Source organism: Aulonocara sp. 'chitande type north' Nkhata Bay, linkage group LG2 (genome assembly GCF_057382095.1).
Source record: "Aulonocara sp. 'chitande type north' Nkhata Bay isolate Kocher_YH1m ecotype deep benthic linkage group LG2, A_spYH_male_GT1.1, whole genome shotgun sequence".
Taxonomy (NCBI): domain Eukaryota; kingdom Metazoa; phylum Chordata; class Actinopteri; order Cichliformes; family Cichlidae; genus Aulonocara; species Aulonocara sp. 'chitande type north' Nkhata Bay.
In genome coordinates this window covers 9,264,447-9,289,539 of record NC_141345.1, presented here as the reverse complement: position 1 = coordinate 9,289,539, position 25,093 = coordinate 9,264,447, and the positions used below count along the sequence as shown (strand labels likewise).

Here is a 25,093-nt window from a genome sequence, read left to right as displayed (position 1 = left end):
AAAAGTACTTTGTTTTGATGCTCCATAGAGCTGTTTTTGGATAAGTATTTTACAATCATAGTACTTAGAAAGACTTCAGTGTTACATGTTTACTTTTTTCATGTTAAAAAATACTTGATATTTCAGTAAAGTAGTTTTGTTTGTTTATTTGACATGACTTCTAATGAGGCAGATGTGAATTTCTCCATTCATTTTGAACTTAGAGAGTGTTTTTGTTTCAGATGTTTCATGTCAAGCATTAAACAGTTTGGACTGTTTACTGTGAGTTTTCCTAATTAAATTTAGTCCTACTAAACACAAATATCGTCTGGCTTTTAGTATTGCAATATATCGTATCGTCTACCCTGTATTATGATACATATTGTATCGCCAGATTCTTGCCAATACACACCCCTACAATCTCCCCTTCTGGAGTAACAGCGCAGTACCTCAAACTTCTGCCTACGTCATTTCCCGCAACTCCATCTCAAACAATATTGCAGGAATAATAAAGTCTCAGAGCCTTTTATACAGCCTCATTGGCTGGTTTGTCATCAGTGCAGCTGAAGGCAGAGCGCGCACACTGAGTCAGCATTAGTCGACATGAAGGACACTAACTTAAAAGCTTTGACGCCTGGATAATTGTATGGATCTCCCTGATCAATCCGGTGCATTACTGCGACAGGAGAAGGGATGGCAGGTGGGGGAGGTCCCGATGGGATTACAAGGGCCATCTTATTAAGGGAGGGACATGAAACATGATCATATACATGCAAAACAAAGAGCGCTGCAAGAGGGAGAGTGGAAAGACATGATGCATCGCTGCAAGCCTACTGATACATGATCTGTGAATGTTTTTGATCAAATTCACACATTTGCTGCCCTGCATGTCCTCCACAGTGGCTCTTACTGTCCTCATATTGTGTATGAGTGTCATGGTCCTAGGTCATTTGACCCAGCGATCTGAGTTCTTTTTTGTATGTTGATGTCATTTTTGTATTTTGGTTTATGTTTAAGTTAATTTTTTTAGTCTTGAGTGTATTCTTTAATGCCTAGGTTGTTCTCTTTAGCTTCTTGGTTCTTAGGTCCCCCTGTGTCTTTGTCCTCTGCATCCCTCTCTGTGTTTGTGGCTTTATGTGGGTTTGCGTGTGTGTGTTTCATTCCATGTTCCCCCATCTATCATGTTCATCCCACATTTCCCCAGCCCTACATGTCCCTCTTGTGCTCTCTTGATTCTCTAGGTTCCTTGTTCTCTCTCGCCCTTGTGTTCCCATCTCGCTTTCCCTCGCACTTTTAGCAGTATCTCTGTTTTGTCTCCCTTACCTGTTCCTGTGTTCCATCCTGTCTCCCCAGTCCGTCATGTGTTTCATATCTCACTAAGTTCTTGTTTTATTTCGACAATCTCGCATTCTATGTTCAGTGTGTTTAGTTTTGCTTCCACTGTCTTGTCGTGTCTTTCTGTCATCCAGCAATAAAGCTGCATTTTTTAGTTTATTTTTGCCTCTGTGAACCTGCGGTTTGGTCCTCTCCTGCCTTCATCACACGGCTATTCACAACAATGAATGTATAGCCAAAGAAAACCCGTTCACACATGTTGTTTTAAGTGATTTCCAATTTCCTTTACACTCCATGTGTCCTTCACCCTGCTGATCCTGACACTTTTGCTGCCCCACAGTGCTACAGTAGTGATTTCATTCATTTCCTGTTGGGGACCACTTGAATGGAGCTGAGCCCTCACTGATGTCATTAGTTCCTTCTGTGTGGTTTTTTTTTCAGCTTTGACAAATGAAAATGTCTTTTTGTTGCTAAACCAGGGTCATTAAACTAATATTCATCCATTGTTAATGTTAGTGCTGTGTTCTGCCTTTCTGCCATACCAAAAATATTGAGTGTTACACAAGTAAATTTAAATTTGTTGTACTACTGAATGTTTCATCCAAAGAGGAAAAGAAATGATTGTTTTGTACAACTAAAATATTAATTTCATAGACTGGCGTCTGTCTCACCTTCCTTGTCCATCCTGTCACCATCCCATAATCCAACGACCCCGTTATATTTTGATGCAGTTCGGCTCAGTTTGACTGTGTTTCTATAGATCCAGTTCACAACAGAACTCGCCTTACAGTGTTGGAACAAGTTCAGCTTTCAGCTTCATCTTTGAGATTTTCCACGCCGTCCAAAATGTTCATTCTCCAGAGCTTACGGGAATTAACTGTCAATTCGTTCCTACGAGACTCCCAGTTTGAATTTTACTTTGTCAACTTGATGTCTCCTCACTGTTTGCCTGCTGCTGATAAGCTCCATCAGGCTTCATAAATCAAACCGTCTTTTCTCTGTCTTGCACATTTTTCCATATTCCTTTCTTCTTTTAGCAAATGATTAGATGTCTTTTTCCCAGCCATGTCTGATCCATGCTGTCTTAAGGTTGCAATAGCCAAGCTCTGACAAGTTCTGCAGCAGGTCAATCACAGAGAGGGGAATTCATTTTGACTTGTCCTTCTCTGGGTTGTCACAGCACTGCAGCTTTGCTTCTTTGGGGACCAGAGGGCCTTTGTTTCGCTCACAGGCTTCTTTCCAGCAGCTTTGTGCCTTTGATATGATCCCATCAGTTTACTCACAGCCTTCAAAACACATTACAGCTCCTCTGCAAGGAAAAGGAAGTGATTGCTTAATACTTGTCGAACCGTGTTAGCTTAGAGTCAGAAGGCTTGCTGCTGCATATCCGTGACTTCTGGTGCAGAGGTAAAAATGGCACAAAGGGTCTTCAACCATGTTAGTAAATAAACGTGTTAGTCTCAGCAATTCATTTCACAGAAATAAATAAGAAATTATGCCACTTATGTGTTGCTTGAATTCTGCATTTTTGCGTAAATTTAAGAATTTGAAGGTGAAGGGTAGTCGTGGCTCACACTGGAGATTTGCGGTGGAGTCTGTTCAGTGTGGACAGAGAGCCGTCGGCCATATTGTCCTGCACACCTGACTGCAAATCTGTAGAAGACTGTCTGTGTTTCCTGTGTGCTGACAGGGTGAGGAAATGGTTGTGTCGTGGTGTCGTCTTTTTGGGACACCTACTTTGCGACCTGTCTCTGACATCCTCTGTTATATTAAACTTGGTTTTCAATCTGGAGTTGCAAATGCAATCCACATTTGTAAGGGCAATGCATTTTCCTTTCAAATGTGTCACTTAAAAGGAAGACATTCCAATGGTATAAGTGGGGTTTTTTTTGTTTTTTTTACTAAGAAGCATTGTTACAACAAAGAAATAATTGACCAAACAAAAATGCTGTTACTTTTTGCATGAGTATTGTTACTCATAGTGTCGCACAACTGGGTTACAGTAGTAGTGAGTGTCCTTATAGATGCATGACACACTGGCATCAAATTGAACCCTTAGATGCATGAGTGACTGGACCAAGTGGGTCAAAAATGACCCGTGGTAAAATCAGCATGTTTTTGTGCCACCTTTATCATTTTGGTTAAGAATAATCATTTGTATTATATTTTGGTATATTTTGAAATATTGTGTTTTTAACTTTTTTAACATTTTTTTTAAACATTTTGAAAATGGGAAAAGAAAAAAAAACACAACAGTAACAGGACAAAGTCAATACCAAATTTGTGTGTCACTGTTCAAATGATTCCTCTCTCTGGTCTTGCCGTGTCCTCTGACTGTATGGAGCTGTTTTTGGCTTTAATCCCTCCACACAGGTACATTTCCCACACAACTGCTGATTTTACGATCTTCATTACTTGGATCTGAAATCTTGTTGCCTTTGTTTGGCCCTGTCTGCTTTTTCCCTGTGGCCAAGTTGTGGCTTTTGTCACCCGACACTTTCCCATTGCTTCAGCGTTCAGGGTTTACAGCTGGAGGCCACCATCCAGTCAACTTCTCATATGAGATGTAGGAGTGATGCAAAAACTATAGAAATAAACTGGCTGTAGTTGGTAAGGACCATCTGCTAGCAGAAAGTCTGGCAAGTCTTATAAGGTTCATTAAAATGCTCTTTGCAGCTGTGATGAAAAAAACATGTTATTTCTCAATGGTGCATGCACATTAATCACACAGTGATTTTCTCTGCATGTATATAACAGGAATAACATATTAATGCTGTCACAAATTGTTATCCAGGGAGCTGTAGATTGTGTTCTATCAAACAATGATCAGGTTACTTGTATGGAGTTTAAACTACTGTTATATTGTTGTCAGTGCAGCTTTGCCCCCAAACAGTTCCATTGTCAGAGCTCCCAGAAGGAGATTTCCAGATATGCCACATTGTTATTGACAATGTCAAATATCTTTAAAATAATAAACTAAACATCTGAATTCTGCTCAGATCTGGTGTCTCTATTGATTTTTACAGGGGCACTATGCAGTATAGTGCACAGGTGAGATGCTGCTTTATTCCTTCGCTTTAATTTCCATTTACCTTTATTAGCATTAGTGTTTATAAAGAGACTAAGATCAACATTTTTGTTTACTTTCCTTCTGTTTATCTCTGACAGTGAAACACTTTTCCCTCCACACACTCACATAAACACACTCTATCTCCTGGGTCACACGACTGGTCCCTGGAGAGGTGTCTGTCATTGCCTGACATTGTGTTGTATTATTATTCAGCTCCACGTTCTGTTCGCATGACAAGATATTGTGGCCCTGATGAAACTGTGTTGTATCCACTGCGGCTCAATTTACGATCCTCTGCAGAAGCAATAGGGATGCTAGTCTGCAGGAGAGCCATCTGTTTTTATGGCGACAAGCTGTGGGAGCAGAGAGAGGTCTCAAAGAGTAGGAGAGAACAGAAACGCCACCATATGAATGCAGGAAATACAGCTTGCCTGCACAGGAATGAACAGCACACTAACGGCACAATTTGGAAGAAGATGGGAACGGATATTATCAGTGTGAATTTTAATTGCACAGTGTATATTTATTATGCTGATGAAGGCTAAAGTGCAATAGTGTTTCATGCAGTACTGCATATTATCATATTCCCTGGCTAATATCTGCTGCAAACAGTGCACTCACACTTGGAGCCGCCAAAGTTTAGATAATTTAATGAATTTTTAATAAAATTTTAACGTATTATTTTTCTTTGGGTGGCAGTAAGGAGTTTGGGAGATGGCATCACGCTGCACCATTTGCTTCTCTTTGCATTTGGTGTTTCAGACACTCTGTCCATGTGCGTAGCTTCAGCAAGTTTCCCAAACTTATGAATACATGTTACTTAAGGTTGAGGCTTACGCATTTACATAATTACATAGGTTTCCCAGAAGAACTAAAATGGAATCATGGCCTTGGAATAATGACAAAACCTGGGAAAACAGGTCTGTTGGTGGGTGTGGTGGCTCTTAGCACTGGTGCATCACAAGCTCTCCCAATTCACAGACACTTTGACCTTCTCATCTTACCATAACAGTTTTGTTTGTCAAGTCTTTCAGGCTGTTTGCCAGTTTTTCCGTTCGTCTGACACGGCACAAGCAGAATGTTGATGATCACCTAACATATCCCAGAAACCACAGCAAACTGTAGCTTCTATGATGTTCTGCAACACCTATAATGTTTTGCTAATTCGTGTGTACCTGAAGGTCCCAGCAGGAGCAGGGTTGTCATTTTGGGATTGGCATACTAACCAATGTTTAACCTCCTAAGACCTGAACTCTTCCACAGCATGTATTTTTAATTTTTCTTTGATATTTGGGCATATTGGGGCCTGATGAATGTAAAAACAAAGAATTAACAGATTATTTTTTTTTACCCAATTTTTGTTTCTAAGAAAAATGAGAGCCACATATGAGGATATTCGTTTAAAATTTCGATAGAACAGTAGCAGTATAATGTCCTCGTAAGTGGATATATTTGGGTCTAAATAACCAAAAATGTGATGTCCACATATGTGGACGCCATGTCCTAGGAGGTTAATGTCACTCTGCACAGATATAATATGACTCCATAGATTTCTTTATCAATGTTTTTGTAAAAACCTTGCTGCGTCAGCTTAGGTCACTGCTGTCCAAGTATAAAACACCAGGGCCATCAGTGGGTACTGCGTCAAGCAATCAGTCACTGCTAACACCGCCGTATTTGTCAGTGAGCAGGGTTACTGTTGTTCGGGACATCTTTAAAGCATAAAAATGCATAAAAAGATTTTTCTCTGCACTGCATCAGCAACTGTCTCGTGGTGGTGATATATTCACCACTTATTTATTATTTTTATGTTTCTTTACGTACCTCATCACAAATCTTCCAATTTTATTTGTGACCTTGAACATAATTTTTCATCAGTCTGCTCGTCTGGTTAAAAGGGAAGAAAAAGTTCACATTTAGAGGTTTGAGGGGTGATTGAGGCATAAGTTGTATCAAACCAATATATATCATTTGTTTGATTTTTATTTAAAGCTGTTACCTGGTTACTGTAAGTGTCACAGATTGGGCCTCATGGCTATAATGGGAAGTGAGATGCAGAAAAATGCTAATTAAAATAAAAATAAAAATAAAAGAAACAAGGAAATAACTTAAACAAACCAGTACAGTGTGTTAATGAGTGCTTGGATGAAAAAAAAATGGTGTATCCAGTTTATTTAGTGTAAAAACTCAAACCAAAAAGTAACCAAAGTCCAAGAAAGGTATAGAAACTGAGCTCTGAGGCCTTTCATTGAGCACTGGCACAGTGTGCTGCCACCGTCACTGAACAACAGGACAAAAGGAAATCCAGCTGTTGGGTTGTGACATGAGACACTAAAAACTACTTTGTTAGGTTTGGGTGAGAATACAAGTAAGTAGCTTTTAGTGGCTAAAACTAACAATCAACAACTCAAAGAACTGAAAGTGAAAAGCAAGGGAGAAAAAATAAACAAAGTGCAGAACACAAAGGTCCCAACAGGAGGCAAAGCCAGGTCTCCTGGTGGTTAACCCTGCAAAGTGTGTTACTGTTTGTCTCTCCCCTTGAATGTCCATAGGAGGACTTTGCATATCTGTTAAACATAGCCGTAATCTGTCAGCAGCCAACATATTCCCAGCTAGAGTGTTACAGAACACCTTACCTGACACAGGAGGCACCTGACACAACGCAGTACAAAGCATCAGCATGACAAATTGTCCATGGTAGAAATCCATCTGTGTTCCTGATGCTGACCAAGTTATAGCAGTAATGTAGATTTTCCAAGTTTTCCACTAAGTTCGTCATCTCTGAAGTAGCAGTTTTAAAAAGGTATGATGTGGCCCGAAACGACAGTGCTGTTGCTGGAAACAAACAACACTTTAGGACTGAACTACTGAGCTAAGGACATAAGTCTTTTCCTTTTTTTGGACCATTTCTTAAATCTAACAAATTGGACAAACTGGAATACTTTAATTAACAAGTGGCATGACCATCTGTGCTCAACAAATCAATGCCTCGTCTAAATGCCCAGGATTGCCGTTGAACACCACTGAACACCAATGAGTGAGGATTATACTCATTGAGTTCCTAGCTAAAGAATTACAGAATAAAAGCAGTTTAGTAAAAATACTACTTACAGTCCTGAACAAACATTAGGCCTTTATGACAGTCGCTCAGATCTTTTTTTACGGAGTCCACCAAAAATTAAAGATCTAAGACCACTAACTGCAAAATTTGAACATTACGAACACAAAGAACTGGTGAAAAAACAGGGGAAGGAAGTGAAGGGAACGCACCTTGTATGGAAGAAATATAGTATCATCAGAATTCAAGTATTTTTAGACATTGAATTTATGACACTGAATTTTTATCCTCCAAATTTCCCTGCAAAAATATTCACCTGCAAAAATTCACCTGCAAAAATTCACCTGCAAAAAATTCACCTGCAAAAATTCACCTGAAAAAAATTCACCTGCAAAAAATTCACCTGCAAAAAATTCACCTGCAAAAATTCACCTGCAAAAATTCAACTGCAAAAGTGATGAACTTTAATGACCCAAGCCAGAGCAATCAGCACCAGATCGAGTCGAGTGGCTCTCGGCCAATTAAATTACGCTGTTTGATCACATGACACCGTTAGCCAGCAGTTTGTCTCCTAAAAGAGAGCTGTTTAGAGGTGAGTGATTAAGTTTTTCTCCTAAATAGAGATCATTACAGAACGCCTAGTCCTACTTAAAATCCCATTTATTTTTATTTATTTTTTTATCATCTACTCGAACTAAGGAAAACGTTTGACTAACTCAAAGACAATTTCCACGCCTCCCATGCCTGTCTGCAGAAGCAGTTTTGAATTTAGGAGCGCCAAGATGGCAGCGGCAAACCCTGGCGGCTCTCCGGTGAGTATATATATTTTTTTATCTTCAAGTTTGTCTTTTGAAACCTTAATTTTATTTAAATCCGTTGCTCACGTATAAAGTACACAGACGGGGTCTTTGCTCAACTCGTCTGAGGCGTGTCTCACTAAGCGCTACATGCTAGCATCCTGCTAACCGAGCTACCCTTTACATGCTGTGCTTTAGAAAATAGGATACTCGTTAAAAAAATACTCCGCAGATATTGATAGATAGACGAACACTGCAAATATAATGTTGGAAATGAGAACGGCCTTTGGTGAAGGGGTAAAATACACCATGAATAAAGCCATAGAGTGAATGGCTGCCATGGTTGCAGAACAGCCTGATTTAATGACAAGAATGGGGAAGAGTGAGGTGAAGTGAACCAAAGCCACAAAACACGGTCAGACAAGGCGGCAAAAGGGCAGTGATCTGTCCGTCAGTATGAAGTTGGTGTGTGCTTTGGTGAACAAAAACTCCAGACCGGTAGCAGGAAGATGGGAGACTCGTGTTTCACTGGAATAGTGGTGAATTAAAACATCCTTTGTTGGGGACATTTCGGTGTAAATGCATCCATACAGGCAAGACAGAGGCAGACCAGACAGGGAAGAAAACAAGGCAAACATTAGAAATATTAAAACGGAAATATAGGATTAATATAACATACAATTTGGGAAAATGTAAGGAACGCAATGTAAATGATATTGTAAAGTCATTAAAACAGCATACTCCGATTAAAAGAAACATGTAATTGGGTAGGATAATAATAATTATAATAATAATAAACATGTACAAGATGGGTATGTATACTTGTACCCAGAATTTAACAACTATAAAGTTGTAGCATGCCAGACCATCTTGATTGAATGTAACTTCGCTCCACACAAGTTTTTTGTTAGACATATTCATATTGTTATCTAATAAATGATACATTCTTAGATTTTATCGAACGTTAATTTATAAATTGTTTCTGTCTTTATGTGTTCGTTTCAGATTATGCAGGATGAAATTATTCGGTCAGCAAGACACTTGCTGCAGTTGCTTACATCATCCAACCAAACTCCTGCTGTTGCTGCTGCGATGAATCAGAATACAAGGTACTTTAGCAAGACTTATGAGTCAATCCTACATTCAACTAAATTGAGATATATATATATATATATATATATATATATATATATATATATATATATATATATATATATATATATATATATATATACACACACACATATACATATATATATATATATGTGTGTGTGTGTATATATATGTGTGTGTGTGTATATATATATATATATATATATATATATATATATATATATATATATATATATATATATATATATACACACACACACACATGAGAATATGATTTTATTTCTTGCAGAGAACAGAGTCAAGGTGGCCAGGGTACCAGCTTGGTCAACCCTGAAAGACCATCCCTTCAGCAAGAAATGACCAGGTGAAAAAGTCATAAACTAAACACTCAGCATGAGCATGGAATTTAGGATGGAACTTTATATCTTACCTGCTCTACACTCAGGGCTTGAATTACAACAACAGTCAATCACATAAAAATATACTTTTGGTAGTTCTGAGTCTGTCACGGATCTGGCTCGTTTCGACCCAGTATTTTGAGTTCTGATGTTTTGGTTTATTTTTGAATGTTTGTGTTTTTCGGGTGCTGCTATTATTATTATTATTATTATTATTTTTATTATATTTCCGTGTTTCTGTGTATACTGCAGTGTTAGTGCTGTGTTGAATTTGTATAAACAAACTAAAAAAGCATTTCATAATAGTCGCTTTTAAATAATTTTGTTAAAATGTTTGGGACAGGTCTTTTCCTGGTATTTTCTCAAGAGGAAAGGGGAAAAGGCGATTCCCTGCTACATCTCTGGTGCCTGCTAAGAAGCCTAAACCTCTTGAAGTGGTATTTTATTTGCTCCCAAAACAAATGGAGAAGACCCCAACAGAACATGAAAAATATATCCACACACAGGCAGGGATGGGTCAAAGAACAGCACATCTTGATGAGAGCACAACACATGAAGAGGTATAAACTTATTCTTTTTATTCACTGATCAAAACTGAGAAGTTTTCGCTTAATAAAAGTGTTATTGAAGGTGACCATCACTGCAAGTCACAGGTGGCATTTACAAAGAATAATATTATTATTGGATATTCATCATTAATCATGAAAATGTAACTGTAAATTTTGGATTGAAAAAGATTTTTTTATAATATCCAGTTTGCACTGTAAATGCATGGTTCTTTTACCGTTTCTTAGTATATACAGGGGTATAATTAATGTTAAATGTGTAATTTATTTGGACTCAGAGATTGTATTTGTATTATTGCTTTCAGTTAAGGGACGCCCTGAATGATTTGTTTCCCAAACTGAAGGAGGTAACAGGTGGCTGGCTGCTGTTCAAACCTGGGGGTGTGTATGAATTCTGCACTGTGTAATTAAACTAGAAACTGATCCTGCTGTTTAATAAGTACTTTTAAGACAAGTTCCTTTTCACCGCATGTTGTGAATTCCTAATTCTGAGTAGTTTTGAAGATACTTTTCTTTTTCACTTTTCTTGAGGCATTGGATATATTTCATGATCAGAATAATCTGCTGCAATTTGCTTTTATACAGGTGGTTGGGGAAGCCGAAAACTCTCTCTGGTTCCTCCAGCTGATATTGGCTATACAGGGACAATCCTAAAGGCTGCCAGTCGTGGGGGTAAAAATGTATATATTGCTCCTATTCAAGAGGAACTTAGCAATGACCCTGTACCACTAAGCGATGAGTCCTTCAGATGCATGCCAAAAGCAAAATGCCAGAAGTGTGGCATAGGTGTTCCACTGCAACTTCTGTCAGAACACCTAAAATCCTGTCCTCCTTTGGAAACTCCCAGTGAAAGTACTGTGGTGAATTTAGATGGTGATGAACCTACAGAAAAGGAATGTAGGTTTTTTTGACAATTTCATACTAACATATTACCCAAAAACATAAAGTGTTAAGAGCTAGCTAGAAGGAAAAATTAAATGTTAAAAAAATTAAACTTTGTCCTTTAAAATTTATTGCACAACAGCACCATTGCAGCAGTGTCCTGTCTGCACAGATATGTTTCACTCTGACCTCATTGAGCTGCATGCCTCTTCATGTGGAGAAAGGTATTTAGCAACAAAAATTGCAAATTTTATTGTCATTGGATTTAAGCCTTGAATGAAATTTAACAACATATTTTGATAGTAGCTCACGAAATGAAAAGGGGCATGAAGATACAATAATTGAGGAAGGGCTAGCAGATATGCCAGGACCATCTGGAACTACTTGTGAAGTCAGGGATGGTAGGTCAATCATTTAGTCACAGGTTATGTAAGGAAGGTGTTGATTAGTAACAATCAACAGCTAATGTGAACAATTCCCGGAAATCAAACCATTAGTTTGTATCCATTCAATGGATTTCTTATTTTTGATAGCCTCATATTCAAACTACTTTAGACAATCCTTCAAAGGATAAAACATAATCTTTTTGTAATAGTATCTAGATAGAACTTGATATACAGACTATATCCAATTATAATCACCTCTATTTTCTTTTAGGCTGGTTAACTGTTTTGGACTCTTCAAAGGCCATATATGAATGTGCAAAGAATGCTTTGGACATGCATGAAATGGAGAGCCCATTACGTCTCACAATGGACATCAGACAAAGTGTAGCTGATCAGGACATGGCCCTCATCTCATTCTACAAGAGACCCAATGTTGAATGGGCACGTCCCTTGGAGTGCAGGCTTGAGGGTAAATTTTCTGAAAATGATACATAAATATATCTTGAAATAATTATTTGTATTCATTATTTTATTTTGGTGATCTAACAGGGGATACAGCTATCGGACAAGGAGTAATACGTTTTTTCTTATCAACATGCATGGAGAAGCTGATGTCTGGTTTTTGCATCAATTTTGGTTAGTTTGTTTTGGTTGACCGTACCTATGTTTGATGATCATTATATTGTATAACTTTTCACAAGTTAATTGTCTCTTTATTTTGTGAAAACCTCTGTATTGTGTGTAAGTAATCTTCTTTTTTTTTTTTTCCTTTCTTTTCATTTATCTCATAGCAAACTCTAATGTTACTCCACTTTTTGAGGGAGAGCCAGGCCATTACATACCATCAGCAGCTCACTTTCTTGTGGAGAGTGATATGTTCCTTATGGCAGGGAGGATGGTAGGGCACTCCTTTCTTCATGGAGGCCCATGCCTATCTGGACTTAGCCCAGCCGTTGTGCATGTCCTACTTGGTGGTAGTCCTGAAACTGCCACCGTTACACCCGAGGACTGTCCAGATCTAGACCTGAGAGGGACAATTCAGCTTGTAGGTTTTTATGTTTAAATGAGGAAACGTTTATACATTGCCCCGTATGAGTTATAAACATGTCTAACCTAGACTAATCCTTTAAAATTGTTCTAGATCAAAAACTCTGCCATTGAGACATGGTCTGAGACTTTAAACTTGTCTTTTTTTAAAAATTTTATGTATGAGGAATTAGGAATTTATAGTTCTTGTTTCTGTCTGAATTACTGTCTTATGGGTTACAGCTTGAAGGGCAATCCAAGCTGTCGGATGAAGAGAGAAAACGTGTTCAGGATCTGGCATATGCATGGGACCTCCCCCCCTTGACAGAGAACAACAGGAGATGGCTGTTTGAGAAATTATTACTCCATTCTGTGAGTGAATTGAAAAGTAAGTAAAATATTTCTGTGTTACTGTTTAGTTAACGTTTTTCCTTAGGTCATTGGAAGAGTGATGAGGTCGATAAAACAGCTGAGAAGGGGACTTAAAGAAACCCATATGTGGACCCTGCTGACCCAGCGACCTGACACGGTGCCCTTACTCTTTCCACAAGAGTTGGCTGCTGTGAATCCTGAGGTAAATTTTGTGTTCCTAAATACTGTATTCATTAATAACATTTTACTGTGCGTTGTAGAAAATGTAGTCCAAAGCAAACTATGAAGACTTGAGTCATTCTACAAAGTGAAAAAATTGCAATTTTAATTTGGCATTTACCAAGAATTATGTATCAAATAATAAACTTACCATAACAAAGCTGTATTCATTTTTACAAATAAAATGCACAAATACTAAAAATGAACATATTCTTGTGGACCATACATCTTTACAGCAGTTTTTCTTTAGTCCTGTAAAAATAAAACTGCTCGAAAAGCATGATTTACATATAGAAAACGATTTTGTAGATTTGAAAAAGACATAATGACTAAAATACATTAGTAATTATTTGGTAATACACATTTTCTAATTATATATTTAGCCATTACTGTTGTTTGAATTTGAAAAAAAAAAAAATTTTAATTTCTATTTTCATTTTTTGTTTGAGACAGTTTCTTCTTTTAAGATACAGTCAAAACTATGTAGAGGTTTGGGGATCCAAGTGAACACAAAAAGCACAAAACATGGATTATTATAGAAATTTATTCAAGAAATCAAGTCATGGACCATAAGGCTAAGTGGGTGATAGTGAGCTAAGAACAGGTGTGACTAATTAGATAAAATATGGCTATAGGGAAGGGAACTCCCCAAAACAAGAAGAGACAAAATCCATGGAAATCTGAAAAATGTGCAGCAGTATTTTTAAGGGTATACTTTGTTCTGTTACAGGTCCTTCTTCAGCGGATCGTGTGGCCAGAAGATGAAGATGATGACTGTCCTCTTCAAAATAAATGCCGAATCACAGGCTACATGAGGCATTTTATTCTAAATGGTAGGTTTGCCATGTTGCAGGAGGGGAATACTACGGAGCCCCGCAGGGGACATGGGAGAAAAAAAAATTAAGACGGACTTTTGCGAGATCTCGCAATACTTTTGCGAGATCCCGAGTTTGTTTTTGCGAGATCTCGCAAAAGTCCGTCTTAATTTTTTTTTTCTCCCGTGTCCCCTGCGGGGCTCCGTAGAATACCAATATTATTGTAATGTTAAAAATATATTGGTTGGATTTTTTTCAAGGTTGTTAAACCTCTTTTTTCTTCACAGCAACACCAAGTGAGCTGACAAATGTCCTAAAATTCTGGACTGGATGGGAGATTGTGCCAAAAAGTCTCACAGTGGAGCTAGTGGATGGCAGACATCCAACTGCTGCCACCTGCTATGAGACCTTGCGCATTCCATACCACTACAAGGACTATTTAACTTTTAAGGAAGACCTCATTGCCTGCTCTGAAACCTGCCACTCAGGGTTTGGACTCATTTGAGTCATTCCCATAATGCAAGGTAGTGGTGTACAAGTCTCTGTTTAAGATTTGGAATATAAATGTTCACATCTACTGGGCCTCTCTGATGCCATTTACTCTGTGCAGGCAACATTGGTTCTTGGTTCAGTTCTCGGTTGAAAATGCCTTTAAGTAGTTTTTAAAACTGTTAATGTCTTGAAAGTTTACCTTGTCAATGACATCTTGCATGCATCTTGATCAAAATAAAAGGACAAGATTGACTTACATTGCTGTATTAATTTTGAAACATTCCAACCATCAGCCTTCAGTCAAATATTGCTTTACAACATAACATTCAAACTGACAAGCAGTTTCTATTTAGTTTTCTGAGTGAATCAATATTTTTAAGTTCCCTCTCTCCTAATTCTTCAGTGTTTACATTACGAAGCTTTACTAAAAATTGTTACTTATAGCGAAGTTTATAGCTTGAAACAGTTGGTGAACCCTGTGTAATCTCAGATTTCAGCACAATTTGAAGATCAGATCCCATTTCATGACCAAAGTCACAATAATCAGAACTGCTTATACACAATTATGTTAATGAAAAAATCCTTGAAAATTCTTTGAGTTGGTTTAGTTTAAGCAGACTGATTGTCCAGATGTCCGTGATGAAGATCCGATTACATTTCATGACCAAATTGTGCAGAAATTAATGAAATTCAACAAGATACACAAACTTTTTCCTGCAACTGTATGTAGCTTTCCTATTCTAAATGAATTGCTGACAAAACTGAACAGCCATAATGTACATGTCCGCACCAAAGGACTGGGATGCCGCTCTTGGATTAACAACGCCCTGTAAAGTTGTCATTTGTTCTTCTGTCAATGGACAGTCAGTGTTCGGAACAACAATGCTTGAATGGTTATGGCAAGATAGGCCACTGTCCTCCCAGTCAATGTCTGGAATCTGGAAGCCCTGCAACGAACAAGCAAAATTAGGAAAGAATAATTGTATATAGGAATCAGAGTACTAAAAATGTGCACCTTTACCTGTGTGTTTTCTGGAACAGGAACAGGGTGATATCTGTGACCCAACTCCCACAGCTGGTTGGGACTCATGTTGTTTTCTGTTCGCAGTGGATGGTTGTCCCATCCACTGCAAAATGTATTCAAATCATCCTCCAGTCGAGGAAGAAAGACGTAATGGCAGCAAAAGAGGTGTGCAACATTTGAAATGTCAAGAAGGCCCTCTTCCTCAAGGTTGTGAAGAACATCGTAGTAAATGCATGTAACGGCCACCCAGAGGTCTCTCCACAGTCGCTCTATTCTGAAATAATATATAAAAAATATTTAATTAGGTATGGCTTTTCTTGGTGTGTATGACAAATTCCCTGCTTGTTTCTAACCCTACATGAAATGTGTGCATGACAACAGTAATAATACATTATCAGGGCATGTAGGAAGGACCCAGGCATATCACTTAAAATGTGCCAAAAGGGTTGTAATGATCAGTGGCAACATGAGATGACAACCAGACCATTAACACAGAATGAACATTCATGGAAGGAAGGAACAGACTGGAAAAGGTGCGTGAATAACTAAAAAATAGGGCACATTCCTGAAGGCTCTTTGGGGTTTGTAGGACCTGTCCAATATTTTCTTCCTTGAGGGGTAAGTAATGGAAATTGAAGGAAAAAAACAACAAAAACTGCCAAAAAAAAAAAAAAAAAAAAAAAAAGGAACACCTGATACATATCAGAAAGTATATCATGCTGGATAGGGCACTGTTCTCTAAAGACATTTTACTGTAAAACTTTCATAAAACTATACCCTTTAAATGTATGTATTTTTAAATAATGGAAATAAAGATGCAACACCTTCCATCTTATGTCAGAAACATTTGAGGTGGACAGTATTTTATGAGAACAAACCTTTGATTGTGCACACTCTTTCCTGAAATGAAACTGCCTCTTCCTGTGCCACGAACAGTAAACATCAGCCGTGCAACCTCCACATTTTCCCCTCCGTGGTCGCCACGAACCCTGAAAACAAAGAATCGTACCCCAAAACATTCGAAGCTTTAAACAAACTTAGATCTGATAATAAAGAACAGTATATGCCTTAAGCAAAGTTTGAAAAACAAATTGTAAAAGAATCCTTAAAATCTTTCATTGCTACTGCTCTTGAATGCATCAGAAAAATTGTCTCATGAATGCACTTTCCAGCATGTGTCAGTATGAAGTTTAATTTAACACAGCTGTTAAAACATTTTTCAGGATTTCACAGGTTAGTAGTAATTACTTAGATTTATTGTATTTGTTGGAAATTACGCAAGTGCCATCTTGTATCATTATGATCTGTGTAAGGAGACAATTTTTAGAATATTTTTGCAAAAATATTTACATCAAATTAAACAAATAAGTAGTCTATGGCATTTAAAAGTGGTTACCTACAACTCTGAAATGATAATACTAATTCTTATTGATGATGATATTGAATTTGAAATCATGGTGTAACACTGAACCCGACATCATAAAATGATTACCCTTGTAATGTCAGGGAGTTACAGCCAAGGAGGCAAAATATTACTATCTCACCCCTTGTATCCAATTACATAACAGCAGTGTTTGGTAAAGGTGTTGAATTAATTTTTTTTTATTCTTAAATATCCCCAAGTCACCATAACAATCATTTGAAATTAGAGATATATATATTGAGGCAAGTTAGAATCATCTTAAACAACTTTTAATGAAATATCCAAATGTAGTCTTACAAAAGGTATGTAAGAAAATACCTAACCCATAATAAAATGCATCACTTATTACCTGAGAGGAAAACCAAACTTCTCGATTGATTTTTGGAAGAATGCCAGTGTTGTTGATGCCAGATTGTTGGAAGCAGCACCGAGATACATAATCTTTATAGGAAAAAGAACAATGGGAAACTTCCATGTAAATATTACATTTGATTTACTTACTAAACTAAACTTACCTTACGAGAAAAGCCATCAATACCTCCAAAGATCACAATGTTATAGCTGAATGGGGAAAACAAAATGTTTTTTTTATCAGTTTTTGAATTATCACTTTGAAGTGTTTAAATGTAAGCAATGCAAGATGTAATTTATGTATGTCCAGATGCAAATATAGTAACGAGTAAGATAACAAAATACAGTTCTGAACATTTGCAGATGAAAAAATTCTCAGGAATATCTTTCACTTCAAAAGATCAAATAATTTACCGTATCAGTTTGTGATTTGTGTCAATATGCATTAGAGACTGTGGTCCTGGGACGGAATAAGCACGTCGAGCAATGCATCCCAAGGAAAACATCCTTGACACAACACCAGCTGTGTCAACACGGTGCATAGAACTTCTAACCCTTTGGTACTGGACTCTGTGTCCTCTGGCCTGAAGAAGTGCTTTCACCATCCGGTATCCAGCGTGAGGCTGCCTGGATTTTATGTCTGTAATGCATTGGTCCAACTCTTCATCTGACAGGCTGCTATAGAGTGCTTTGACTGAAAGATTGAACTCATTCATGCGTCGGAATACTGTGCTTCTTGACATTCCCAAAATTTTAGCAATGGCTGGGATGGACAAGTTCAGTTCCAGAAGACTGTTAAGATGATGGGGGGAAAGAGCCATTCTTAGTCGCCCAGTAGGTCCCCACTCAAACTGAATGACAGCACTATGTAGATTCATTTTATCCTTTTCTCTGTTTATCAGAGTATGTAAACTACATAATGCATCTAAGAGGACAGGGCAAACCTGAACTTGACCAGACAAAGCTTGTAGAAAAACTAGTTCCTGGGTGCAAATGAAATCTAAAAAGTCCAGATCCAGGGGAAGGTGTTCAAGACAATGTTCTAAACGTGAACGCAGTCTCAGAAGAATATGATGTAGGAGAAGATCCTAAAGGAGAGGAAAAAGTAGAATTATTTTTGTAATTTTTAAATCACCAACAAAAAGTGAGTTAAAAACACAAGGTTAGTTACGTTAACTGAATATTCTTAGGCTATAAGATTCCAATGTTTATTTTATCATATTTCCTTATGGTTCTTTGAAAAAAGTATATTTTTTAATTCATGCCATTTGTTGCAGTATTTTGATTTTCTGGTTAGGATTTTATTTATTATTTTCTTACATCTTTTGTTTTAATAGCACAGTAAAAATTGAGCTCGCAAGAGAAAAAGCTTTATTTTCTATTTTATCTGTTTTATTTAAATGTTTTTGAGAACAAAGCCAAACCAAAACTTAATGAAGAAAGCTGGAAATGATTATTGAGTTCAGTGTTCCCAACGAATACTCTGAATGGATGAAAAAAAACGAAAACAGATTGCCTGGCAGCGTGTTTCATTTATGAAAAGGTCAGAAAATTAAATTTGATATTGTCAAATTTAATCCCTTTTGTTTATGAAACAGTGAGAATGAATTTCTTAATGGGTGGCTCAGTTTGGGGAAATTGTGGGTAGCCTGCAAGGGCCTCAACTCAATCCTATATTTCCGTTTTAATGTTTCTAATGTTTGCCTTGTTTTCTTCACTGTCTGGTCTGCCTCTGTCTTGCCTGTATGGATGCATTTACACCGAAATGTCCCCAACAAAGGATGTTTTAATTCACCACTATTCCAGTGAAACACGAGTCTCCCATCTTCCTGCTACCGGTCTGGAGTTTTTGTTCACCAAAGCACACACTGACGGACAGATCACTGCCCTTTTGCCGCCTTGTCTGACCGTGTTTTGTGGCTTTGGTTCACTTCACCTCACTCTTCCCCATTCTTGTCATTAAATCAGGCTGTTCTGCAACCATGGCAGCCATTCACTCTATGGCTTTATTCATGGTGTATTTTACCCCTTCACCAAAGGCCGTTCTCGTTTCCAACATTATATTTGCAGTGTTCGTCTATCTATCAATATCTGCGGAGTATTTTTTTAACGAGTATCCTATTTTCTAAAGCACAGCATGTAAAGGGTAGCTCGGTTAGCAGGATGCTAGCATGTAGCGCTTAGTGAGACACGCCTCAGACGAGTTGAGCAAAGACCCCGTCTGTGTACTTTATACGTGAGCAACGGATTTAAATAAAATTAAGGTTTCAAAAGACAAACTTGAAGATAAAAAAATATATATACTCACCGGAGAGCCGCCAGGGTTTGCCGCTGCCATCTTGGCGCTCCTAAATTCAAAACTGCTTCTGCAGACAGGCATGGGAGGCGTGGAAATTGTCTTTGAGTTAGTCAAACGTTTTCCTTAGTTCGAGTAGATGATAAAAAAATAAATAAAAATAAATGGGATTTTAAGTAGGACTAGGCGTTCTGTAATGATCTCTATTTAGGAGAAAAACTTAATCACTCACCTCTAAACAGCTCTCTTTTAGGAGACAAACTGCTGGCTAACTGTGTCATGTGATCAAACAGCGTAATTTAATTGGCCGAGAGCCACTCGACTCGATCTGGTGCTGATTGCTCTGGCTTGGGTCATTAAAGTTCATCACTTTTGCAGTTGAATTTTTGCAGGTGAATTTTTTGCAGGTGAATTTTTTTCAGGTGAATTTTTGCAGGTGAATTTTTTGCAGGTGAATTTTTGCAGGTGAATTTTTTGCAGGTGAATTTTTGCAGGTGAATATTTTTGCAGGGAAATTTGGAGGATACAAATTCAGTGTCATAAATTCAATGTCTAAAAATACTTGAATTCTGATGATACTATATTTCTTCCATAACCTTGGCGTAAACCATAGGTGTCAAACTCTGGCCCGCGGGCCAAATTTGGCCCACAGCCTAATTACATTTGGCCCACGAAGCCACACCAAATTACTATTAGAGCTGGCCTACTGGTATTATACAGCTAATATATATATCGTTTAGTATTAGGCTTTGCTTGTTCCATATTCAGTTTTTCAGCAAAACTTGTTTGAGTCCATAACAAAAGATTCATTCTTATATCTGGAGGAAGATTTTTTTTGTCCAATAAATATTAATGTTAGCCCACGACTTTGTTCCAGTTTTGAATTTTGGCCCACTGTGTTTGACACCCCTGGCGTAAACAATCAATTCCTTCAAGAGATTCTAGAGATGCAAAAGGATTTTCCCTTTAAAGAAACAGAAAATCACTTCAGTTGATAATTTTTTTTCTTTGTTGACAGTTGTTCCAAGCTGAGGACATCTGAGCCACCAGGTGCTTCTTAGTCAGTGTGGCTGTTGGTTTTCTCTTTATCCACATTTGCCACATGGATTGTTATAACCGTTCTCACTGGATCAGCTTGTATAGTAGTATTGCATCAGTCTCATGTTATCAGTCCTTGTCCATGTATGCCTGACACGGAGTTCTTAATGTGGGTGACATCTGGCTTGTTCTACTAAGACAATATGCATGTCAAAAATAATGAACCATTAGTGGCAGAAACAACAGGAAGTGCAGTATAAGCGTTTATTTGTTGTTTTGTAGCTTACAAACTTATAAAGTCCTCTGGGGAAGATGCTATTGAAGACCTAGCACTCATTAAAGCCTTTTCTGCAATATTCAGGAATCAGCAAACAAATTAGCAGCTCAACCTCAGACTAATGAGAACACACAACTCTTCATCATTTTGCATTCTGTTTGTGTGTCTGAGGAAGTGCTTCTAAAAATAATTTATTCATCCAGATTGTTCAAAGACTGGAATATCATAAGACTGCAATGATGTCTGTATGTATCATGTATATGTATGCCCCTGTCACAGTTAGGAAATTTGAATCTTGAGTTCAGCATGTACAATCTGAGAACAAAAAGCTGCTGTTTGGGCTCTGATTTTAACCATTCCTCCTCCTGCTGGCATCACGATCATTGTGTCAAACAGCAGCAGAGGTCAGTTAGTTATGTCATTTTTCATAAGTGAAATTTAAGTTCGCCAGCTCTGCACAGTGAGTTTGCTGGTTTAGGAGGGGGGTGCCTCGTCAAAGTTACATCCGAATGATGTCATTTTTGGATGTCCAGTTTTGGTCCATTGATGGGGGTGTTTTGTAAAGCCAGGCATAGAGCTGGGTGATATAAGATTTTTTCATATCACGATATGTTTTTTTCATTTCAGGCGATAACGATATCTATCACGATATAAGCCAAATAACTATATTTGTAAAATTTAAATGTGCCGTTGCTCACAAGTAAAATGTGAAATAATCAGCAGCTTGTTTTTATTTAAATATTTATTTCCCATAATAAGTTCAGGTAGATGTACTTAAGGAACATGAGACTTTTTCAGATAAATAAAGGCAAATATTGCAAACTACACAAAAGGCAGCCGCTAAAGCGTTTAAGTTTCAAAATAGAACAAACGAAACAGACTACTAAATTGTCAATTCCACTTAGAAACAAAATATTAATTCTAAAAATAAATCTTAGTTTGTTTTACAGAAGAACAGACAAAACTGACTAACTTTTGTCAATATCAAATAAACTGAGAACTAAAAAGAAATTCTCAATCTCTCCTTGTTGTATAGCTGAGCTTTTCAAACAGTTTTAACAGTTACTTTAGTCTGACAAAAGCCGAATGACGAATTAGCGCTTCCAGTCAGAGACTGAGGCTACGTCCACACAGTGTGACGTCAAAAAATGCGCACACCTTTGACGCTGCGTTTTCTCCGTTTTTCTAGTCCACACGTAAATGCAAAAACTGAGTTTTCAAAAATCTTCATTTTCAGTGACCAAAAACGCCGTTTACGTGTGGCCGAAAGGTGCAAACGCATAGAAAAATCTGCGTTTTCAAAAATACCCGGGTACGTGTGGACGTAGCGCATGCACCAGTTTATTGTATTTCCAGACTTGCTTTCAGCACAATTTACAGTGCACGCTACTCTGTTTTTTGTCAGACTTGAAATAGCCGAAATACCTTCACACTACGGAACTTCTATGGCTCTTCCGTTCGACAATCTCTCCGGCGTTGGAACCATCATCTGTTTTCTCTTCGGTCATGCTCGGTTGATTTTTCTAGTCGGCACACTCATTTCCTCCATTACCCGGGCAGTACGGTGGCTGGCTGCTTCCCGAACAAATACACATGTGCGGCTTGGCACTTGTGCTGTACGTAACAAGTCACGTGACGTGACGCTGCGGCTGTGATTGGTTCGGCTCTGCGCTACTTAATTTGGATTGGCTGTTCTTTTTTTTTTTTAAGAGGACAAGAGCGGCGAGGTCTATCGCAATAGTTTAATTTTTCTATCGAGAAAAAGTTATATCGCGATACATATCGTTATCGTTCTATCGCCCAGCTCTAGCCAGGCATCGTGTTTTTTTAAATGTCTACTGCAACTCTAGTGTTGACGTCCGTAGGACCTCCGTATACGGGCTATTTAAAGTCCGGATGTGGTTGTTGTGGACGTCTTTTCAATGTTAAATTTAGACTTAATGTAGCTACCGATCACAAACACATTCAATTTAACCCTTTAAGACCTACCATAGAACCAAGTCCGCCAGAGCTTATATTATATTTTTACATGCTGTGGAGCCATTTTTGGGAGCATTTCAAGTTGCTATACATCAATACAACCATTATAGCCCAGATTTTAATAATATGTATTCATTAAGTGCATAGTAATTACATAAATTGCAAAAAAGTGCAATAAACTACAAAAAAATTGAAAATCGTTTTTGATTTTTTAACATATATTTGTAGTTAGAGAAATTTAAGAGTCTTATCCCTCAAAACTGTAAATACAAAAAAGTTGCACAAAATAGTTTCCCACCACAGGAAATTTATTTTGAGTGTCTTCATAGTTTTATTTTTGAAATACACCAATTTTTATACACTGCAGGAAAAATGAAAATAAATATTATACTGCAAATTTGCAAAAAAGCAGCATATGCATCAAAATAAACTATTTCCAGCAGTGCAATATGAGTCCTAAGAATCCCAGAAACGACACAGAAAGTCATAAAGTCAAAGATAACTTTTAAAAAGAGCAGTATAGGCCCTGAGGCCCTGATCGCAAAAAAGACTACATTTCCGCGAAAATGACGTCACTTCCGGTTTCGGGCAGGTAATGGCGGAAATGCAAAAGTTCGCGCTGACGTCTATTCCAACGTAGGAAGTGTTTTGAACAGCTGATCAGATCGGTAAAGCGTGTTTCTGGAATATTATGTTTTTGTTCCTGCAAGCGCTTTTTATGCAGTTTTTGCAAAGCTTTATGTGGAAGGAAACCGTGACCTAGGACAAGCTGATGGCATCAGATGTAAGTACAACTCCTCCGGTTTCATATGCAAAAAAAGTTTTTGCGCTAGCTTACGTGGTTGCAGTGCTACTGGGATTTAAAAATAGTTACGCATAACAGAGCGTTCCCGCTCCGATCGGCTCTAAAGGGTTAATTCAATTTTATTTATACACCACCAAATCACAACATTAGTCGTCTCAAGGCGCTTTATACTGTAATGTAGACTCTACAATAACACATACAGAGAAAAACCCAACAATCACATAACCCACTATGAGCAAGCACTTTGGCAACAGTGGGAAGGAAAATCTCCCTTATAACAGGAAGAAACCTCTGGCAGAACCAGGCTCAGGGAGGGGTGGCCATCTGCCACGACTGGTTGGGGTGAGAGAATACACAAAATCACATTCACTTCCTCTTACAACTATTGAGCTCTTCACAATAAAACAGATTGCTAGTAAAAAATATAACCATATATAATGCAAACACTCTTTAACCTGGTTACAAACAAATAATAGAAGTTTATTAATTGAAAAAAGTAAACTAGTTAAATAAAAACAGGAAAATGTAAAATGACAAAAAAAATTACCTGCATATACAGAATAAATCCAAAGGCTGACACATAATAAATTGTGTGTGTTTATAAATAATCTGCCTTCATATGTGTCATGTTAAAAACAACGATGCTGATATTTGTAAATAAAAATATTACAATTATTAATCATGTAAATTCCCTGCCCCTGTCATAGACGTCCACATGACATGCAAAAAAATTACCCAGTCCAAACTTCAAATGTTGAACGTCATGTTGACCTCCAAGTTCGGCCATTTTTGGATGTCCAACCAGTGGGCCTAGTTTGGACATCGCATAGATATCCAGAATTGGTCATTGACCAACTGACCCACTGACACTGACATCCAGTGTTTAGTGGGAGGGCTCCATTCAGTGCTCTTTGTAGTACCACAGTAACCCTGCAGCCAGATCAAAGGACACAGGAGAACAAATACCATGTGTTGCTAAATGTAAAACTGACAAATATGTTTCTATTTATTTGCTCTATCAGAATATTAATTAAACCATCTTCTGTTAAACAGAAAAAAAGGGGCTCATGATGAGGTTTTTTTGAACGGTGCCAGTCAGCCCTCAGATTGTGGCTCTTGTATCATATTAGTATGAATTACTAAGACAGTTCTGTATTAGTGCCTTCAGTGTATTCTCTGTAGGATTTCTGCAGGATGGCAGCAGTGTGCAGTATTTTCAGGGGTGATTTCCCCACCAAATAACATAATCTCTCAACACTTTCATGTGTGAGTTTCCCAGAGCAAGCTTCTTCAATCACATGTGCCCGCATGTGAATAATCCATTTAGTAACTCAGTCATGTGTGGCTGCAGTCATACATAAATGTATGCAGGGCATCACAAATGTGTGCAG

General features: G+C 37.8%; 2 protein-coding genes across 8 annotated transcripts; one reads left to right on the top strand and one right to left on the bottom strand.

Annotated features, from left to right (window-relative positions):
* Nucleotides 1–7,885: 7,885 nt before the first annotated feature.
* On the top strand, nt 7,886–14,738 carry LOC147337412 (G2/M phase-specific E3 ubiquitin-protein ligase-like). 6 transcript variants are annotated; one of them, XM_086304853.1, is made up of 16 exons: nt 7,990–8,034; nt 8,197–8,254; nt 9,245–9,348; nt 9,642–9,716; nt 10,094–10,310; nt 10,622–10,697; nt 10,902–11,213; nt 11,341–11,422; nt 11,502–11,599; nt 11,856–12,053; nt 12,134–12,220; nt 12,376–12,629; nt 12,854–12,982; nt 13,047–13,184; nt 13,932–14,034; nt 14,304–14,738. In XM_086304853.1, exons 2-16 carry the CDS (start codon nt 8,225–8,227, stop codon nt 14,519–14,521), a joined length of 2,121 nt encoding a protein of 706 aa, XP_086160979.1. In that variant the 5' UTR covers nt 7,990–8,034; nt 8,197–8,224; the 3' UTR covers nt 14,522–14,738. The 6 variants fall into 6 exon arrangements, with proteins under 6 accessions (XP_086160973.1, XP_086160966.1, XP_086160986.1 ...); XM_086304847.1 differs by having other exon boundaries at nt 7,886–8,254; nt 11,505–11,599; XM_086304840.1 differs by having other exon boundaries at nt 7,886–8,254.
* LOC147337411 (uncharacterized) lies at nt 14,210–19,863 on the bottom strand. 2 transcript variants are annotated; one of them, XM_086304901.1, is made up of 7 exons: nt 19,615–19,863; nt 17,721–18,394; nt 17,471–17,516; nt 17,305–17,396; nt 16,411–16,521; nt 15,530–15,806; nt 14,210–15,455 (listed from the first exon to the last, which is right to left on the bottom strand). In XM_086304901.1, the coding sequence occupies exons 1-7, from the start codon at nt 19,684–19,686 to the stop codon at nt 15,249–15,251; spliced, it is 1,479 nt and encodes a 492-aa protein (XP_086161027.1). In that variant the 5' UTR covers nt 19,687–19,863; the 3' UTR covers nt 14,210–15,248. The 2 variants fall into 2 exon arrangements, with proteins under 2 accessions (XP_086161027.1, XP_086161022.1); XM_086304896.1 differs by lacking the exons at nt 17,471–17,516; nt 19,615–19,863 and having other exon boundaries at nt 17,721–17,835.
* Between the last annotated feature and the right edge of the window lie 5,230 nt (nt 19,864–25,093).

Bases quoted from the DNA above. Each gene is read 5' to 3' on its own strand.
- LOC147337412 (XM_086304840.1), top strand. From the start codon at position 8,183: ATGCCTGTCTGCAGAAGCAGTTTTGAATTTAGGAGCGCCAAGATGGCA. The intron at 8,255-9,244 runs GTGAGTATATAT...TGTTCGTTTCAG, and splicing joins CAAACCCTGGCGGCTCTCCG to ATTATGCAGGATGAAATTAT. The intron at 13,185-13,931 runs GTAAATTTTGTG...GTTCTGTTACAG, and splicing joins TGGCTGCTGTGAATCCTGAG to GTCCTTCTTCAGCGGATCGT.
- LOC147337411 (XM_086304901.1), bottom strand. From the start codon at position 19,686: ATGCCTGTCTGCAGAAGCAGTTTTGAATTTAGGAGCGCCAAGATGGCA. The intron at 17,517-17,720 runs GTAAATTATTTG...TTCCCCATTCAG, and splicing joins ACAAATCACAAACTGATACG to CTATAACATTGTGATCTTTG. The intron at 15,807-16,410 runs GTTTGTTCTCAT...ATATTATTTCAG, and splicing joins AAGAGTGTGCACAATCAAAG to AATAGAGCGACTGTGGAGAG.